The 21,866-nt window shown below is 43.9% G+C and overlaps 1 protein-coding gene across 1 annotated transcript in view; it reads right to left on the reverse strand.

The window, feature by feature from the left end:
* LOC126328360 (protein takeout-like) overlaps positions 1-21,866 on the reverse strand; it is a 142,396-nt gene that overhangs the window by 50,769 nt on the left and 69,761 nt on the right. Inside the window, exon 3 of the mRNA XM_049996029.1 lies at positions 17,797-17,944. Coding sequence (XP_049851986.1) covers positions 17,797-17,944 — 148 coding nt within the window. The remainder of the gene's footprint in view (positions 1-17,796; positions 17,945-21,866) is intronic.

Below are 21,866 nucleotides of genomic sequence, written 5' to 3' on the forward strand. Positions count from 1 at the left end.
TGCCGCCAATACTGTTGTAGAAAACCGCTTGGCAAGTGGCGTAACTTATTCATCACTTTTAGCGCAAGCGATTAACTTTACTTAATTAATTGATGGAACAATAATTAGCACTTTAGGAACTTCGAGTAGAGGTCGTCTCTGAACTTATAACGGTATTAAGTGTTGATTTCGATAGGAAAACTTGAATGAATTTCAAAATTATTAATTAATGCCTGTGAACTATTCTTGAATTTACTGGTTTGTTAAAAAAAGTAAACTTTCATTAATGGCCGTAATTCCCGACTCCTTCTGATTATGAATAGGCAGACAGAAAATTATATACGAGTCTGGAAAGAAACGAATTGTTGTCCTGCGGACCTGAAATTATAATCAGCAGATTTCTCTGGCTGTCGCAAAAAATAATTTTTTGGCTTTTGTAAATGGTAGTGGTATTTAAAATCGCACAAATTCATACTAACTGCCCCACAAACAAAGACTATACCATGAATCATTAATAAAACTTTTAGCTCGCTTGCAAACTCCCTGGACTTTACTTGTAGCTGTTCACTTCGAGAGCTCCACCTTTATCGACGTCAAGAAACACCCGTTTATTCCACTGGTGGCAGTGCGAGGGCACATAAACTGTGTCCTACCTACGCCGGGTAGAAAAGAAAAGGACAACACAGGGAGTATGAAAATGCTGAAACCGTGACAACGGAATTTACCGTACTGCGTTAGTAAACGATGTAGACATTCCAAGGATACGTCTATGAACGCATTTCATGCAATTAACTGAATTTCACTGCGGTGGTATTACAGACACACAGAAAGCTGAACGCTTGTTTCGACGACCACGTTGTACGTAAAATGACACGTGTGTAGGCCCATCAGTGGCCGTGGCCGTCATTAGGAACGTACACATGCCACTCAAGGTATCGGACAGCAGCTACACACTGATCTGCACCTGGACCACAGCATCAGAAAATGGAACATTACTGATTACACGAGTATCACAATACGAATTAGTACCAACCAATTGTGTCAGCTAGGGCCACCAGGAAACTTTTTCTGTAAGCTGGACAAGGACACAATTCGTAGTAACTGACGGAGGGACATCGAATAAAACTGAAGCAATATCAGGTGTTCCCCAAGGAAGTGTTAAAGGTCCTCTGCTGTTCGTGATCTACGTTAATGATTTAGGAGGCAATGTGAGCAGCCCGCTTAGATTGTTTGCAGATGATAGTGTCATTTACGGCCTTATAAAGTCATTAGATGATCAAAACAAATTGCAAAACGATTTTGGCAAGAAATCTATATGGTGCGAAAAGTGGCAGTTGACAGTAAATAATGAAAAGTATGAAGGTATCCCCATGAGTAAGAGGAATACCCTAAAGTTCGGTTACAGGATAAAAGACACAAATATAAAGGCTGTGAGTTCAACTAAAGACTTAGGGATTATAATTACAAATAACTCAAATTAGAGCGTTCCAGTAGATAATGTTGTGGGAAAAAGAAACCAAAGAATGCAATTTATTGGCAGAACACTTGGAAAATGTAACAGCTCCGTCCTCTTCTGGAGTGCTGTTGTGCGGTGTCGGATCCGCATCAGATAGGACTGACGGAGGACATCGAAAAAGTTTAAAGAAGGGCAGCTCGTTTTGCATTATTACGAAATAGGGGAGAGAGTGCCACTGATATGATTCGTGAATTGAGATGGCAATCGTTAAAACGGCTTTGTTTTAACGATTGCCATCTCAATTTGGTCGTTTACCAATTCATGTTAGTAAGCATACAATAACTACTATGATTCAGAATAGAATCTGATTAATAGGATAAAATTGGATACCTCGGAATGGTGTTTTATTATAGAATGGTAAAATTATTAAGATTGTAATTGATAAGAATAGCGCAATAACGCCTCTCGTTAAAGCCCTTATTCGTTGCGGCAAGATCTTTTCATGCAATTTAAATCACTAACTTTGTCCTCAGAGAGTGATAACATTTTGTTGGTGGCGACTTACGTAGGGAGGAATGATCATCATCATAAAATAAGAGAAATCAGGGCTCGCACGGAAAGATTCAAGTGTTCGTTTTTCCCGCAAGCTTTACGATAGTGAAACAGTAGAGAATAGCTTGAAGGTAGTTGGTCGGACCCTGTGCCAGGCACTTAACTGTGAATTGCAGAGCACTCATGTAGGCGAACAGGTAAAAGGTGTAAATGTACCGGATTGGGTCGCTCTTATACGGTACTTTTCAAAATTTTTCACAAGTTCTCCTGGACTAATCCCAAGTTTTTTTCCATTCTGAGTAAAAATGAGAGGTATGAAATAGGTTCTCAGTAGGGCAAGGAGAACGAATGGTCCTAGAACCTCAAAACTGTAAAGTGATTATAACAGTGCCAGGCTTCCTCTCGCACCTCGTCATCATGCAGTGCACCGCAGACTGTGAGGGAGACGCGTAACGGGAGAGCTGAACGGCACGGATGAGACTGATGACGAGCTACTCCTTGACGTCAGTGATGGTTGTGGAAGGGTGCAGCGTCGTCCAGGAAGGCAGCAACTGCCAGAGTGCATCCGGCAGCAACAGTCCCGAACATCAGTGTACACAACCATAGTCTATTAGTAACTGTATACCTGATCAGCTATGGGGACCACGCCACATAAATCAGTTATACAGACGTTGTTAATGGGACAAAACCGACAGCAGACCATGTTTACTACAGGCAATCAGTTAGACAGTGCTGGGAGAGCAGTTACTGGAGAGATGGGAATCAAAACAATTGACAATGACTAAAGCGCACGTGGATGTAACTTGGGATTTTTCATAAAACGAAAGAGCTCCTGGCCCAATGAAGAATAGTTACAAACAAACTTGAAGCAACACGATGTTTAAGTGACAATGAAATGAATAATCTTAGCTGCATACAGGCGTTGATATAAATCAACGGGGACAGTTGAAAATGTGTGCCCCGAGAGGGACTCGAACCCGTTATCTACTGGATACAGCGCAGGCGCTCTATCCATCCTTTTTTTTAACCTCATTTTGTTCGCTTTTGTTCGTTGCATCTGCTCGGGGCGGACGTCGTAAGACATCCATTGAAGTTCGTTGCCGGCCAGAGTGGCCGAGCGGTTCTAGGCGCTACAGTCTGGAACCGCGCTACCGCTAAGGTCACAGGTTCGAATCCGGCCTCGGGCATGGATGTATGTGATGTCCTTAGGTTAGTTATGTTTAAGTAGTTCTAAATTCTAGGGGACTGATGACCTCAGAAGTTAAGTCCCATAGTGCTTAGAGCCATTTGAACCTTTTTGATCGATAAACTCAGTTTCTTTTTTTATTACAGAGGGCATGTAACCCTCTGTAACACGCTGAGCTACCGCGCCGGCTCCATCTGAGCCAACGAGGACACAGAGGACTGTGCGACTGCAGGGACTTATCTCTGGCACGCCCCCCTTGAGACCCACTTTCGCAACTTATTGTCCCGCACTATATTCATAGTACCCCTGCCCATCATTGTCTTTACTCACGGCTTTACTGCCGATTTCCGTAAGAGTTCGGGTACAGTTGGTGCATCCGCACAGAAGAATATATATATATATATATATATATATATATATATATATATATATATATATATATACTCCTGGAAATTGAAATAAGGACACCGTGAATTCATTGTCCCAGGAAGGGGAAACTTTATTGACACATTCCTGGGGTCAGATACATCACATGATCACACTGACAGAACCACAGGCACATAGACACAGGCAACAGAGCATGCACAATGTCGGCACTAGTACAGTGTATATCCACCTTTCGCAGCAATGCAGGCTGCTATTCTCCCATGGAGACGATCGTAGAGATGCTGGATGTAGTCCTGTGGAACGGCTTGCCATGCCATTTCCACCTGGCGCCTCAGTTGAACCAGCGTTCGTGCTGGACTTTCAGACCGCGTTAGACGACGCTTCATCCAGTCCCAAACATGCTCAATGGGGGACAGATCCGGAGATCTTTCTGGCCAGGGTAGTTGACTTAACCTTCTAGAGCACGTTGGGTGGCACGGGATACATGCGGACGTGCATTGTCCTGTTGGAACAGCAAGTTCCATTGCCGGTCTAGGAATGGTAGAACGATGGGTTCGATGACGGTTTGGATGTACCGTGCACTATTCAGTGTCCCCTCGACGATCACCAGAGGTGTACGGCCAGTGTAGGAGATCGCTCCCCACACCATGATGCCGGGTGTTGGCCCTGTGTGCCTCGGTCGTATGCAGTCCTGATTGTGGCGCACACCTGCACGGCGCCAAACACGCATACGACCATCATTGGCACCAAGGCAGAAGCGACTCTCATCGCTGAAGACGACACGTCTCCATTCGTCCCTCCATTCACGCCTGTCGCGACACCACTGGAGGCGGGCTGCACGATGTTGGGGCGTGAGCGGAAGACGGCCTAACGGTGTGCGGGACCGTAGCCCAGCTTCATGGAGACGGTTGCGAATGGTCCTCGCCGATACCCCAGGAGCAACAGTGTCCCTAATTTGCTTGGAAGTGGCGGTGCGGTCCACTACGGCAATGCGTAGGATCCTACGGTCTTGGCGTGCATCCGTGCGTCGCTGCGGTCCGGTCCCAGGTCGACGGGCACGCGCACCTTCCGCCGACCACTGGCGACAACATCGATGTACTGTGGAGACCTCACGCTCCACGTGTTGAGCAATTCGGCGGTACGTCCACCCGGCCTCCCGCATGCCCACTATAGGCCCTCGCTCAAAGTCCGTCAACTGCACATACGGTTCACGTCCACGCTGCCGCGGCATGCTACCAGTGTTAAAGACTGCGATGGAGCTCCGTATGCCACGGCAAACTGGCTGACACTGACGGCGGCGGTGCACAAATGCTGCGCAGCTAGCGCCATTCGACGGCCAACACCGCGGTTCCTGGTGTGTCCGCTGTGTCGTGCGTGTGATCATTGCTTGTACAGCCCTCTCGCAGTGTCCGGAGCAAGTATGGTGGGTCTGACACACCGGTGTCAATGTGTTCTTTTTTCCATTTCCAGGAGTGTATATATGAAGATGGTAGTAACGTCAATTTGAGGACAATTTAAGATGGGCTGTCGCAAGTTTTAGACCTTGCTGTGTATATAGTAAAATACTATATGATCAGTATGTTTCATTATTGTCATTGTGTTATGGTTAGTTTCAGGACATCTTATCAGGTTTGTGAACATGTTCGATTTATGGTGCGTGTCAAACCACGTTAAATGCATCGAGATTTCCTCTGGGATAGATTGACTGGTTTGTCTTCATAGGATCTCTTTGGGGGTGTGCATGAGGTGTGAGAGGCCAGCGAGAGACGAGAGCGCTCGTTAGCAAGGATGGCAGGTGGCTCTGCTCACAAGGGTAGAGTTCGCGAGCGTGAAGGCTAGCGAGTGGAGGTGCTTTTGTGAGGCTGGCGGAAGCGGAGGAGCGTGCGTGTGTGAAGGAAGACACGTGCACAGACTGTCGCTGGTTCGGAGGAAGAGGACGGCACGCAATGGTAGCCATCTTGTGTAGAATGATAGTATGTAGTTTCTGAAAGTGTGGAAACTTTCACTTATTGAAAACGAGGGGCGTGGTTTCAGTTTCATCTGATGAAGTGATCTTGTTCTAGAACCTCGTGGAACTGTGTAGTGAAGCAGATCTCCTAAGAGGAGAAGAAATATGGACAGCGGCGGTAACAAATAAGTTGATTTAGTTTGGAGGAAATTAGTCACGAACTGTAACCTACTGTATTGGTCGACTAGGACCTGTTGTTTCTGGCAGTCAGGCCTGAGAAGTGCGGTACGAGTATACAAAGGCACTACCGGTCCAAGGGGTGTGTAGATGTTAAGTAATTTTAAGTAAGGTTAGTATGTACGTAGTACTTTGATACAAGGTTCTCTTTTCTGCTATTGTAAGATCTCACTGCGTACGGTTGTATTGTACACCGGAGTTTTTCTTGTTTGAGGGCTGGGTGTATTGGCAAAGTTTCGTGACTGCCGGAAATAGTAGAGAGCTCTTAGGTTAATACCTTGGTAACTGTTCTTGCTAAGCTGAATTTTTAAAATTGCATCTCTTTTGGTTAACTAACTGTAATTAGTTGCGTGAGAACTTAAGCTGTTCATCTTCTGCCTAAGCTTTGGTTAAATTGTTATCAAGTGCTCTCGTAAGTGCTTCTGGTAGAGTGATATAACTTGTGGAAAATTAATGCAAAGTGTCCTCTGGAATTGTTAGTTTACAGTGTTAAAGAACTGTCTTTATTGAAGTAGCCGACGCGCTACAACTTTAGGGACTGATAGTTATGTGATATTATTCTTAGAAGCCGGAAGTGGTTAAGTGCGCTCTGCACACTGAGTTGTTTACTTCTGGTATTGGCAGTGCTTTTTAATTCCAGCTTGAGGGATTGAAATGCAACTTTGTTCAATGGAGGTTGTTTTAGGAAATTGTTTTAATACTGTTCAGTTTTTTTGGGTATTGTCTTTACATACGCTCTTGTAAGTGGATGTGGGAAAACAAAAAAAAAAAAAGGATTCCAGTGTAAGATGAAACTGATTAACTAATGATTGTTGGATCTTTAAAAAGGGAAGAGACTAACACTTGCCTTTAACAAAATAAATGAAATTGTAGGGCACGGCGTTGACTGTTAAGCCAATGTATAAAAAGGTTGTTGGACTACTGAAAATTAATAAACTTTTGTTGCTAATGAAACCACAAGACATGCCGAAGTGTCAAAGATTCCTGATAGCAGAACTGAACCACAACCATATCCTTGACTTCATTTCATTGTTTCTTTCAAAGATTCAGCGACGTGCTATTTCTCTACGCAATGGGACGACGAGACACGAGATCATTTATAGTGCTGACCCTGAGGTACCTATTGAGAATTCCAATTGTGGCTACGCAAATGGTTGGTGTGTGGCGAAAACTGACGCCTGCAGCAGGCTACATCGAAGAACCACCTGCCTGTACCACTGCAGTTACTGCCGTTGTGGTGCTTTTGAGGTGACTCTGAACTGTGCAAAATGCACCCCGAAAATCATTTAACCCATTCTGCTGTACACACAACAATGTCAGGGAATCTCTATGTGCATAGTTATCTTATTACCCAACACACTCTTCTAGACAGATGTTCAATAACTCTCATTGCAGACCAATAATCGGATCTCACCTACACATACATCGGACAAAATTAGGAGCCTTCTGGTTCGATAATCACTACCAGCATCGCCCCATGACCAATAGCGGCAACAGCAAATGGCTCTGAGCACTATGCGACCTAACATCTGTGGTCATCAGTCGCCTAGAACTTAGAACTAATTAAACCTAACTAACCTAAGGAGATCACACACATGCATGCCCGAGGCAGGATTCGAACCTGCTACCATAGCGGTCGCTCGGTTCCAGACTGTTGCGCCTAGAACCGCACGGCCACTCCGGCCGGCGTCGGCAACAGCAACTGCGTGGTATATTAACATGGGAAAAACATCAATGACGTCTCTGCGTGCTATAGTAGGACTGCACTGAAGCTGAAGGAGGCTATGTACAATATTAGTAAAGTAACATTGCTGGAGTCAGGAATGTGGAGCATAGACAAAGAATGAGTGTGATCCAATCATCGCCCTAGGACACCTCATGAGAAATGGTCACTGTTTTTATATATAGCACCTTGACTTGTTTACTAAAGTCTCTTGCGAAGTTGAGGTTGATTCCATTGCGCGACGTATCGTTACGTTACACGCAGGAAGTTTCCATAGTTGCTGCCAGACAGGAATTGGCTCACTGTATACGGGTCGGCATAACTCACTGGGATCCTGCCGGACAGGCAAGTGGAGGATTTACCGGAGCACTCAAGGAGACCGAGTAGCGTAACAATAAAATTTTACTGCAGAGAATCAAGTTGCTCACCTGCGCTGGATATATATACTCATTTCTTGTGACAAAAGAAGAATAACGAACTGGGAACGGAAAGTGGTGTCATAGAAAACTCCACATTGAATATAGTGTAGGTAGTCAACAAAATGCCAAAGGGATTGTTGTAGCTCTGTATATCGTACTTTCACTGTCGTAAATCCACATTAAGATTTAGCGCAATACAAAATGATACTAAACTGAAACTTACGAAACAATTGTGAACTTGAAATGAAATGGTCATTGAGTTGTTCTCGAGAAACTGAGCTATCATGAACAATAAAATCAATAAATAAATGCCTTATATTTCAGCTGCCTTATTAGTCTCTAGCAGTTTCGGTGATGAGAGTATTACCACAGTCATAAGTGGATGGGGAAGGGTGTGATCGCTCTTAAGAAATTCGATGTGATGGCGAACCCAGTATAGATTCTAAGTTTCCCACCTGATTTATACTGACGCTTACAGTAGTTCAATGAATCAGTTTGTGGGTAACTAGGACTAAACAGCAGTGTGCCTCTCTAAGCTCTCTCCACAGTAGTGTGCTATAGGATCAAATATATGCTATAGGGTCAAAGATATCAACAGGTTCGCTGGCGTTATTCCACTTTTCTGAAAGCCCATGAAAAAAAATCATCTCACTCAATCTAACATTCCTCAAATAGGACACTGGTCTGTTCAAAATCTAACTTGGAAGCAAAAATAAGTGTTAAGATAAGACGACTACAAAATCACGATGGCATTATCAATCAGTTATATCCAGGCGGGCGCTATAGTTGCTAGTCCTACACTCATATGCGTTTGTTTGACGCGTGTGTGGTCCCCTATGTCTGGCCAGAACGACACATATTTACGTTCCTATAATTATTTGGTGACACCTGAAGATGAAGCTTTAAGCTTCCGAACCGGCCGTGGAATAAATTAAGAGAATTACTGGCAACTGAAGTGGATTTTTATCCTATATTCTCTTTAACATGAAAATAGCAAGAGCGAAAAGTATCAAGAACATGGCAAACCCAAGAATGTAATTTTGTTTACTGAAGTTGTTATGCAGCATATGCAAATGAGAGTCCACAATTTTCAGCTTCTAAGCAGAACGCAGACGACTTGGCAAGTTGGAGGCTGCAGTGTTCTTCCATTCGTACTGGTTGCTCAAGCTGTCAGGTTCTGGTATACACTGTTTGGGTCCAACTGTTGCTGTTTGTTTACTTCTACGTATAGTTTAACTGGCTGAAGGTATCTGGAGTAACAGGCAAGTCCAGTTTCTGCACGACTATACTGCTCTTTATTGCTTACGGTTTCCTTTGCTCTCCGTTTTGGCGTAGTTATCGTGAGTTCCTGAACCGGTATTAGGTGCTGTCGTAGAGTGCTGACTGAGACTGCTTGTCACAGGGGACAGCAGATACGATTGGCCTTGCGGCAAGATGAAATCCTTGCTATTTGAAGAATGAATATGGTTTAAATATTTATATTTCCGTAAGTTGTTTAATAAGGTTTTCCTCAAATTAAAACTGTGTGCCGGACCGAGACTCGAACTCGGACCTTTCCCTTTCGCGGACAAGTGCCCTACCCACTGAGCTACCCAAGCACGACTCTCGCCCCATCCTCACAGCCCTAATTCCGCCAGGGTCCCGAGTTCGAGTCTCGGCCCGGCACAGAGTTTTAATCTGCCAGAAAGTTTCATATTAGCGCACACTCCGCTGCAGAGTGAAAATCTCATTCTGGAAGGTTTTTCTCTTTTGTTTCGTGCACGAAAGGATTTTGAGCTAGTAGTGATCAAGCCTTATCTCCGTTCGTAGTGGATATTACTAGACTCCTTGCAGTATTTGCTGTTCATACATAGCACAGTCTATCAAACTATTAACAGCCTCCATTAATAGAATTGTGGAGTGCCCCATTCATCTTCTGTCCGTTGTAGTGTGCAGTGAGACATCATGACCTCACGTTGCCTAATCACGAGAGCCCTTCTCTGTTTGCAACCTCCCGTTACATAATAATGGTGTATTCAGGTCATACCGGAAACGACGCAACAAACTTCGCGGGTTTGTAAACGGTGTGTTGAATACAATTTGAGGATAGGATCCCGTGTCCAGAACCGTCATCCAACGAGGCTACAGAGCGTCGTCGAAGTCACAGTCACGGAAGCCTGCCACTAGGCCGCCTCTTCGGCAGCTTTAAGCGACAGTATGCTGACGGATCCTAGGCGGAACGTCTGCAATGTTATTTGTTATTCAGGGAACTGATGGCCAGGATCGCCAGTGGAGAAGACGGAGCTAGCTTCTGTGTAGAAAGATCTTGCCTTCTATGAATGCAATGCGCTGTTGCCTTGGTGTATGGCGGGTTTCTATCCGCAGGTTTTTTTTCTCCTGAAAGCCCGTGAAATCGCCACTGGTTTCAGATACAGGAGAAAAATAAATTTCAGATGAGGACCTGTGTCTGAAACTGTCATCCACCATAATATCCGCATTAATAGGAGACAAGGCCTGTCTACGAAGCTGCTAGTTGCATCTTTTCCACTGACGATCGTGGCAATCAGTCGCGACCACTCAATAACAAACAACGATGCGAGATGTGCCGCCTACGGTCCGTCAGCGTTCATAGTCACGTTTGCTGCCGAAGAGTTGGCTTAGCGGCAGTTGCGGACAATTACCACTTCTATGTCCGCCCCCCGGTAGCTGAGTGGTCAGCGCGACAGACTGTCAATCCAAAGGGCCCGGGTTCGATTCCCGGCTGGGTCAGAGATGGGTGTTGTGTTGTCCTAATCATCATTATTTCATTCCCATCGACGCGCAAGTCGCCGAAGTGGCGTCAAATCGAAAGACTTGCACCAGGCGAACGGTCTACCCGACGGGAGGCCCTCGTCACACGACATTTCACTTCATTTTACCACTTCTATGTTCTGTAGCGCCGTTAAATGATGTTCCCGCTCACGGGTTCCCAGCCTCGACTCGTTCCTCAAGATAGTTGGGAGCTCCAATGTTAGGCGCGTAATGGGGCCCCTTAGGGATATGGCGGCTAAGGAGGGGAAGAAATCCAGTGTGCACTCCGTGTGCATTCCGGGAGGAGTCATTCCTGATGTGGAAAGGGTCCTTCCGGATGCCATGAAGAGCACAGGGTGCAGCCAGCTGCAGGTGGTGGCACATGTCGGCACTAATGACGTGTGTCGCTTTGGATCTGAGGAAATTCTCTCTGGATTCCAGCGGCTATCTGATTTGGTGAAGGCTGCCGGTCTTGCTTATGAGATGAAGGCAGAGCTCACCATCTGCAGCATCGTTGACAGAACCGACTGCGGACCTTTGGTGCAGAGCCGGGTGGAGGGTCTGAATCAGAGGCTCAGACGGTTTTGCGACCGTATTGGCTGCAGATTCCTTGACTTGCGCCATAGGGTGGTGGGGTTTCGGGTTCCGCTGAATAGGTCAGGAGTTCACTACACTCAGCTGGCGGCTACACGGGTAGCGGAGGCTGTGTGGCGTGGACTGGGCGGTTTTTTAGGTTAGAAGGCCTCGGGAAAGTGCGGGATGGGCTGCAATGTCAAAGGGTGCTTGGCAATTACAGGACGTGCTTGGATCAAGAAACAGTCGGAATTATAGTTGTAAACTGTTGTAGTTGCGCTGGAAAAGTCCCTGAGCTTCAAGCGCTAATAGAAAGCACAGAAGCGGATATCGTTATAGGTACAGAAAGCTGGCTAAAGCCTGAAATAAGTTCTGCAGAAATTTTTACGAAGTCTCAGACGGTGTTCAGGAAAGATAGATTAGGCAGAATTGGTGGTGGAGTGTTGGTGTCTGTCAGTAGTGGTTTATCTTGTAGTGAAGTCGAAGTAGATACTCTGTGCGAATTGGTGTGGGTGGAGGTTATACTTAACAGCCGAATAAAGTTAATAATTGGCTCCTTCTACCGACCCCCAGACTCCGATGATACAGTTGCGGAACAGTTCAGAGAAAGTTTGAGTCTCGTAACAAATAAATACCCCACTCATACGGTTATAGTTGGTGGGGACTTCAACCTACCCTCGGTATGTTGGCAAAAATACTTGTTCAAAACCGGTGGTAGACACAAAACGTCTTCCGAGATTGTCCTAAATGCATTCTCCGAAAATTATTTAGAGCAGTTAGTCCACGAACCCACGCGAATTGTAAATGGTTGCGAAAACACACTTGACCTCTTGGCCACAAACAATCCAGAGCTGATAGAGAGCATCATGACTGATACAGGGATTAGTGATCACAAGGTCATTGTAGCTAGGCTCAATACCATTTCTTCCAAATCCATCAGAAACAAACGCAAAATAATTTTATTTAAAAAAGCGGATAAAGTACCACTAGAAGCCTTCCTAAAAGACAATTTCCATTCCTTCCGAACTGACTATGCGAATGTAGACGAGATGTGGCTCAAATTCAAAGATATAGTAGCAACAGCAATTGAGATATTCATACCTCATAAATTGGTAAGAGATGGAACGGATCCCCCGTGGTACACAAAAAAGGTCCGAACACTGTTGCAGAGGCAACGGAAAAAGCATGCGAAGTTCAGAAGAATGCGAAATCCTGAAGATGGGCTAAAATTTACAGACGCGCGAAATTTGGCACGTACTTCGATGCGAGATGCCTTTAATAGGTTCCACAACGAAACATTGTCTCGAAATTTGGTAGAAAATCCGAAGAAATTCTGGTCGTATGTAAAGTACACAAGCGGCAAGACGCAGTCAATACCTTCGCTGCGCAGTGCCGATGGTACTGTTATCGACGACTGCACCGCTAAAGCGGAGTTATTGAACGCAGTTTTCCGAAATTCCTTCACCAGGGAAGACGAATGGAATATTCCAGAATTTGAAACACGAACATCTGCTAGCATGAGTTTCTTAGAAGTAGATACCTTAGGGGTTGCGAAGCAACTCAAATCGCTTGATACGGGCAAGTCTTCAGGTCCAGATTGTATACCGATTAGGTTCCTTTCAGATTACGCTGATACTATAGCTCCCTACTTAGCACTCATATACAACCGCTCGCTCACCGATAGATCTGTACCTACAGATTGGAAAATTGCGCAGGTCGCACCAGTGTTCAAGAAGGGTAGTAGGAGTAATCCATTTAACTACAGACCTATATCATTGACGTCGGTTTGCAGTAGGGTTTTGGAGCATATACTGTATTCAAACATTATGAATCACCTCGAAGGGAACGATCTATTGACACGTAATCAGCATGGCTTCAGAAAACATCGCTCTTGTGCAACGCAGCTAGCTCTTTATTCGCACGAAGTAATGGCCGCTATCGACAGGGGATCTCAAGTTGATTCCGTATTTCTAGATTTCCGGAAAGCTTTTGACACCGTTCCTCACAAGCGACTTCTAATCAAGCTGCGGAGCTATGGGGTATCGTCTCAGTTGTGCGACTGGATTCGTGATTTCCTGTCAGGAAGGTCGCAGTTCGTAGTAATAGACGGCAAATCATCGAGTAAAACTGAAGTGATATCAGGTGTTCCCCAGGGAAGCGTCCTGGGACCTCTACTGTTCCTGATCTATATAAATGACCTGGGTGACAATCTGAGCAGTTCTCTTAGGTTGTTCGCAGATGATGCTGTAATTTACCGTCTAGTAAGGTCATCCGAAGACCAGTATCAGCTGCAAAGCGATTTAGAAAAGATTGCTGTATGGTGTGTCAGGTGGCAGTTGACGCTAAATAACGAAAAGTGTGAGATGATCCACATGAGTTCCAAAAGAAATCCGTTGGAATTCGATTACTCGATAAATAGTACAATTCTCAAGGCTGTCAATTCAACTAAGTACCTGGGTGTTAAAATTACAAACAACTTCAGTTGGAAGGACCACATAGATAATATTGTCGGGAAGGCGAGCCAAAGGTTGCGTTTCATTGGCAGGACACTTAGAAGATGCAACAAGTCCACTAAAGAGACAGCTTACACTACACTCGTTCGTCCTCTGTTAGAATATTGCTGCGCGGTGTGGGATCCTTACCAGGTGGGATTGACGGAGGACATCGAGAGGGTGCAAAGAAGGGCAGCTCGTTTTGTATTATCGCGTTATAGGGGAGAGAGTGTGGCAGATATGATACACGAGTTGGGATGGAAGTCATTACAGCATAGACGTTTTTCGTCGCGGCGAGACCTTTTTACGAAATTTCAGTCACCAACTTTCTCTTCCGAATGCGAAAATATTTTGTTGAGCCCCACCTACATAGGTAGGAATGATCATCAAAATAAAATAAGAGAAATCAGAGCTCGAACAGAAAGGTTTAGGTGTTCGTTTTTCCCGCTCGCTGTTCGGGAGTGGAATAGTAGAGAGATAGTATGATTGTGGTTCGATGAACCCTCTGCCAAGCACTTAAATGTGAATTGCAGAATAGTCATGTAGATGTAGATGTAGATGTAGATACCCTCTACAACCCGTCGAACTTCGTCGCACCATTTCGACAACCTGTACATTCGCTGGAAATTTTTTGGTGTGCGAGGCGTACTTCCATTCTAAGACGCATTATTTATTTTTCGTTCCACACGCATATGCAGCCGAGGAAAACGATTTCTTGAATTATTTTCGTACACTCTATTATTGAGTTTCATCTTTGGGATCGCTTCGGGAGCTATACGTTAAGGTCTGTAGTATATTCCCAGATTCCTCACTCCATATTCAGTGATTCTTGAATTTTTGCAGGCAGGCTGCTGCCGAATAGTTGACGTCAGCCATTTCAGGCTTTTCAACTTTCCCGCAAATCAAACAGTTCTAAATATTCGTGCTGCCATTATTTTTATACGTTCAATATCCTCTCCTACTCTTCTTTGATATGAGTACTACACACTTAAGTAATATTCTAGGATGGATCGTCCCTGATAGCCGAGAGCACTAGCGCGCCCACTTCATGGACTAACGACGACAGCTGATCATGCCTGGATGTGGTTTTAGTCGGTTTCCCGCGTTACTGGACTGGTGTCCACTGTCCCGCCTCAGATACACATTACGCAAACACTTAGGATACGTTATCACATTTGACCATGTGGGTGCAGACCAGATGCCGACAGATGGAGCACCGGCCGGAGTGGCCGTGCGGTTCTAGGCGCTACAGTCTGAAGCCGAACGGCCGCTACGGTCGCAGGTTCGAATTCTGCCTGGGGCATGGATGTGTGTGATGTCCTTAGGTTAGTTAGGTTTAATTAGTTCTAAGTTCTAGGCGACTGATGACCTTAGAAGTTAAGTCGCATAGTGCTCAGAGCCATTTGAACCATTTTGAACCGACAGATGGAGCACACATGTTCATTTCCACGGGGAAATGGTGGAAACATTGGTGGCGTCAGGAAGTGTAACCGGCCACCAAATACCACAAACACTGCCATGGCTTACATATAAAGGTGCAGACCCCGAAGATAAACGGGAAATGCGAAAAGGGAAAGGAGAAAGATTGCGGTAGCGTGTTGTAATCAAACTTTCTTTGTAGGCTGCATTTTTCCAGTACACTACCAATGAAACGATGTCTGTCTCAGGTGTTACCTGCAATTTAGCCTATGTAATCATTCCATTTCATATCCTAAAAATTTTTTACACCTATGTATTTATATCAGTTGGGTGGCTCCAATTGTAATTCACGGTCCAGTCACTTTATATGACCACATTGCATTGTGCAGGCACTTGCTACCCAGCGACGACTATTTCCGTAGGTACTTACCAGATTGGGTCGAGATCTCCCTCAGGATCTATGAAGGCTACTATTCTTATCTCTTATCACAAACTGTTTTTGTTGTTTTAGACAGAATGGAGCGGCGTTTGAACGATGATCAGACTTTAGAGTTATTGTTAGCTAGTGAAGACTGCTGACTCATTGGATAAACCAAATTCCTTTCAAAATGTAACCGTTTTTGGGTTGATGAAACAGAAATGTTCGCAAAGAAAAAAAAATAGTAACGCAGTTCACCTATTTTAAAGAAAAAACAGTTATAAATAAGAATAAGAAAATAATACATAGCGATTTTATAAAATAAATTGACGTGATATTAATCAAAGCAAATATCAAAGAGGGACAAATGAATTACAGAAATTTTGCTAGGGTCCTGTAGGCTGCAAAAATTTTGAAAGTGGTAGCAGAGTAGACGAACCTGTAGTGCAAGTCCAAAGCAGGACCCTGTCAGCCAAAAAAAAGTCAAAGGTGGCGCGATGCTACATATGTCAAAGCCTTAAAGACACAAAAGCTGCCAAAACATGTTCTTAGTGTCAAAAACACGTGTGTAAAATGCATTCCACTAAAAAAATGGTATGTATTGACTGTGATGAATGAAAATAAGTGCGTAGTTGATTCGTTCGTGTACCTAATGTCTTTTTTTTATTGAAACTCATTGCTAATTTTTCTCTATACTTTACTTCATTTATCGTTACACGATCTCAAAACATATTTCTGAACATCGTTGAAGAAGATCTTGTTTGTTTTCTAAGTTGATTCCAAAAACTCTGTTTAAGAGGTCAATGTTAATGTAAGAGCCCTAGTTGATGGTAAAACCATGTTTTCTGTTTTAATAAATCTTTAATTTTTCATAAAAGGAAGCCTTTCTTTTACTAATTTTTTTCCAGAATGTGGGGCCACAGTGACAATATATTTCTTTAAAAACAGTACAGCCATTAGACTGGTATTTATTTTCAGTGTTACATTTACACTTACACATTCATGATTTCGGCTTCAAAGTGCCATTATCAAGTGTTTTAAGTGTTACAATTTGCCTAAGACGGCATACTGTCGTAAAAAGTGTTTAACAGTGTATTTTAATACGACAGTATGCCATCTTAGGTAATTTATAACACTTAAAACACTTGATAATGGCACTCTGAAGTCGAAATCATGATTGTGTAAGTGTAAATGTAACACTGTAAATAAACAGTAGTCTACTGGCGGCACTGACTTTAAAGAAACTTTCTTTTACTGACTCTTTAACAATGGTTCAGAGAAACGTAGAAGTAAATAAGTTCCAAATAATTTTAGTTTATGCGGTCGAAAACTACCCATAAAATTACTAAAGACAGTCTAACCAGCGAGTTTTATTCCTGGTTCTTATCCCGAATCTTCACGGGGTCGGCATGTTAATATGGATTTGGTAGCCTGACATCCTTCAGTCCCCACCGCTCTGCAACGGAAATTCTGTCTCCCTATGTTTGTGTTTAGTGTTATCCATGTCAAAGTTTTCGACATGTTTGGGAATCGTGTAAGTCAGGCGGGACACGGCTACCATCCCTGCACTGACCTGGTGGGATGCGGGAAACGGCCTAAAAACCGTATAGACCCTCGGCGTTTATCCACGGGGCGGATTCTATCCGGGGCAGGCGCGCCTAACCGGGTCGCGGTAGCGATGTGCTAATGTGCACTGGTGTCCTGGTGAATCTAAAACCTTCTGAAGATCTGATTAAATATTTATGTAGAGTTTTTTTAAACTACTTCATTGTGGATAACCGAGTCATCTGCAAAAAATCTGAGGCTTGTCTTAGCTTAGTATTACCTGCCAGCTCGTGATTACCGTCAAGGGATGCTGATAAAATTTCCTTAATTAACAATCAGTTTCGGCCAGCGGGTCTTCATCATCACGTTCAAAAACATTTACAACACCATACTAGGCGATGTAAAATCATTGATGTCAGATAAATTCGTCACGGTTGCCACACAGTAATATAAATTGTTACTTTAACATGAACAGCAAGAGTCCTCACAATTGAAGTTACTTTCACATCTGCCGATTACTGCATCTAAGGTAAAATGCTGCCTCTTCCCTATCAAGTGAACCTTAAAATAGACAGAAATTTAGGTTTGGTACCCCGAACGTCGTTGGTATGGTGCTGATTCGACACCATTAGTCGAGGAAACTGAAGAGAAGTTGGAAACTGGAGAAGCATACGATTAGGGCGGTGTACTCACTTGACGGAGACGACGTTGGTGTCGCTGAGCCCTGCGATGTTGATGTCGGAGAGCGACATACGCAGAGACACGTTGCCGCTGCCCTCATCTACCTCTACGAAGTCCACGTGTAGAGGGTCCGTCTCCGGCACCGCCAGCGACGGCGAGCCTAAACACAAGCAGAATAACTACCTTACAAACGTCAGCTGGTTGTGAATTACGACCGCTCAGTTGCGGGGAGAATTTATCCAGGACTCTCCTAATCGGCAATATGCGGGAGCAACAGGCAGTCAAGGAAAAATACAGATAGGAAGAATCAATCACAGGGAGCAAGTTGTGTGTCGTCACGTTGGAAGTGGGCCGAAGGAAAGATACGTCTAGTATGGTCATCCGAAGACCAGTATCAGCTGCAAAGCGGTTTAGAAAAGATTGCTGTATGGTGTGGAAGGTGGCAGTTGACGCTAAATAACGAAAAGTGTGAGGTGATCCACCTGAGTTCCAAAAGAAATCCGTTGGAATTCGATTACTCGATAAATAGTACAATTCTCAAGGCTGTCAATTCAACTAAGTACCTGGGTATTAAAATTACGAACAACTTCAGTTGGAAAGACCACATAGACAGTATTGTAGGGAAGGTGAGCCAAAGGTTGCGTTTCATTGGCAGGACACTTAGAAGATGCAACAAGTCCATTAAAGAGACAGTTTACACTACACTCGTTCGTCCTCTGTTAGAATATTGCTGCGCGGTGTGGGGTCCTTAGCAGGTGGGATTGGCGGAGGACATCGAAAGGGTGCAAAAAAGGGCAGTTCGTTTTGTATTATCACGTAATAGCGGAGAGAGTGTGGAAGATATGATACGCGAGTTGGGATGGAAGTCATTAAAACAATGACGTTTTTCGTCGCGGCGAGATCTATTTACGAAATTTGTCACCAAGTTTCTCTTCCGAATGCGAAAATATTTTGCTGAGCCCAACCTACATAGGTAGGAATGATAATCAAAATAAAATAAATCAGAGCTCGAACAGAAAGGTTTAGGTGTTCGTTTTTTTCGCGCGCTGTTCGGGAGTGGAATTGTAGAGAGATAGTATTATTGTGGTTCGATGAACCCTCTGCCAAGCACTTAAATGTGAATTGCAGAGTAATCATGTAGATGTAGATGTTGACATTCACTATTTGTAACCGCCAAGACTGACGTGCTGCTCACTATTGTGAACGACTTTCTTCCAGTAAGAAGCTCCGATACCTTATTCGTATCTGCCGCTAAAATCCAAAAGAAGCGAATCGGTCTCTCAGCGCGATTGGCCGTCTAACTGCACGGCGTTGTCTGCCTTTACGTGACACTTGTAGTCTGCGTCCAACTACCATTGTACGTTTTTACATGAAATGTGTGTCGGAAATGATAAGTATGAATTTTGGGCATAACTAAGTGCATAATGGTTCAAACAGGCTTTCAGCACTATGGGAATTAACATCTGAGGTCATAAGTCTCCTAGAACTTAGAACTACTTAAACCTAACTAACCTAAGGACATCACACATCCATGGCCGAGGCAAGATTCGAACCTGCGACCATAGCGGTCCGCGGTTCCAGACTGAAGCGCCTAGAACCGCTGGGCCACAACGGCCGGCATCTAAGTGCATATCGAAAGAATAGGCTAATAGTAAATGGAGGTGGTGTATTCGTCGCAGTAGACAAGGAACTTAAATCCACCAAGATGGAAATTGAAGGTGCGTGCGGAGTTGTCTGGTAAGACAGTATCAAAAGTGGGCATAAGCTTATTATCAGGTCCTTCTATCGAGCACCATTCACCTCCAGATATAACAGAAAACTTAATGGAAAACCTATGTCCGCTTGTCCTTAAGTTTCTCAGTCATGCTGTCATCATCGAAGGGGACTTCAATCATCTGACAATCAATTGGGAAAATACAGTTTTGTAAATGGTGGATCTGACAAGAGGTCCTGTGAAGCATTACTGATAACTTCATAGAACAGATTGTTTGGAAACCCACGCTTAATGGACATATATTATTCTAATAGCAACAAACAGACCCGACCTCTTTGAGGATGTCCACAGTAAAACTGATATCAGTGACATGAGGAAGCTGTAACAATGGTAACTGCAAAAGTAAAAAGGATTTGTGTATTCAGCAAACTAGATACAGAGGCAGTAGTGTCCGGTTTCAATAAGGAACTCGAAACGTTTAGCATCGGAGAACAGCTTCTAGAACAGGGTTGGCTCAGTTTTAGTAGGATAGTTGACGATGCACTGGATAGATATGTTCCTAATAGAAGAGTTCATGATTTCACGGATCCTCCATGATATGCAGTCACTGTAAAGAAACTTTTAACATGCAGGACTACAACATACATACATAAAACAAAGCATAGGACTGTAGATAGGCTGAATGAAAAACTGTGTGGAGGGCAGTGCCAGAAGTATTCAACGACTACTGTAGCAGAAAGTTATAAAGAATCTCTCCCAAACGTCAAGGAATTTCTACTAATATGTGAAAGCTGTAGCGGTACCAAAGTTAGTGTTGAGAGGCTGTGGACGAGACAGGAACTGAAATGGAGGAGCAGAAATGCAGAACTTCATTTTCAAATTTTTCTGTACAGAGAAAAATACAGGGGTATTGCCCAAATTTCATTCTCGCCCCACAAGATAGATGCGTGATACAGATATATGTGTCAGCGGTGTTGAGAAACAGCTTAAACCTTTAAAGTAGCAGCCAGCAAATGTGTCCGAGCGGTTCTAGGTGCTTCAGTCCGGAACCGCGCTGCTGTTACGGTCGCAGGTTCGAATCCTGTCTCGGGTATGGATGTGTATGATGTCCTTAGGTCAGTTAGGTTTAACTAGTTCTAAGTCTAGGGGACTGATGACCTCAGAAGTTAAGTCTCATAGTGCTTAGAGCCATTTGAACCATTTGAGCTGGAAATAGTCGAAACGTTCTCTAGGAATCTCAGCAAGGAGTAGTAGTACGAAGCTCCTGGGCCAGATGGAATCAATTTCAGACCCTATACAGAGTTAGAGGCTGAGTTAGTTCCTAACTGGCTGGAAGATACCACAGATCGCACTTGACCACAAGAAGGGTAGCGGAGTGATCAGTTAAGCTACTGTCAAATATCCTTAACATCTATTTGTTGTAGAATCTAAGGATATATTCTGAACTCAAACGTAACGAGGTATCCCGAACAAAATGATCTCCTAAATGGCACCAAACGTGGATTCCGGCAACATTGATTATGTGTAACCCATCTCGAACTTTCCTTACACGATATTCTGAAAACTACATTCCAAGGCAGTCAGTCAGATGCGGTATATATTGATTCCCGAAAAGCGTTTGACTCAGAACCACAACTGCGCTTATTATCGAAAGGCAGATAAGATGAGGTATCAAGAGAAATTTGTGAATGTATTGAGAATTTCTTGATAGGCAGAAAGCAAGTTTCCTTCGGTGGTGAGTCATCGACAGATGTAAAAGTAACATCAGGTCTTCTTCAGGAACGTACAATGGGGCCCTTGCTGTTCACGTTGTACTTTATTAACTCCGCAGACGATATTAATAGCGAAACTTCCTAGGAGATTAAAACTGTGTGCCGGACTGGGACTCGAACCCGGGACGTTTGCCTTTCGCCAACAAGTGCTCTACCAACTGACCTATCCGAGCATGACTCACGACCCGTCCTCGCAGTTTTGCTTCCATTTGCGTCTTATTTCCTAACTTCCGAACGCACATTCAACTGCGGAGTGAAAATTTCATTATGGAATATTAGTAGTAACCTCACAAATTTCACAGATGATGCAATTATCAATAATGAAGTCCATCCGAAAACAGTTGCGCAAGTATTCAGTCGGACTGTGATAAGATTTCAGAGTGGTGCAGCAGTGTATGTGCAGCAGGATAAAGAAAACATATGATGGCACTACAATAAAAAAAAAAAACATGGATAACAATGCATTTCAAAATTTGTAATACAGAAAGAAATGCATACTAAGTTAAAAAATCACACATTAACTGCGTATCAATAACTTTCTGTTTTCATATAACGTATACATTAGTCCGATGGATAGATAGCATGAAGATGGTGGA

The sequence above is a fragment of the Schistocerca gregaria genome, chromosome 2 (genome assembly GCF_023897955.1).
Source record: "Schistocerca gregaria isolate iqSchGreg1 chromosome 2, iqSchGreg1.2, whole genome shotgun sequence".
Taxonomy (NCBI): domain Eukaryota; kingdom Metazoa; phylum Arthropoda; class Insecta; order Orthoptera; family Acrididae; genus Schistocerca; species Schistocerca gregaria.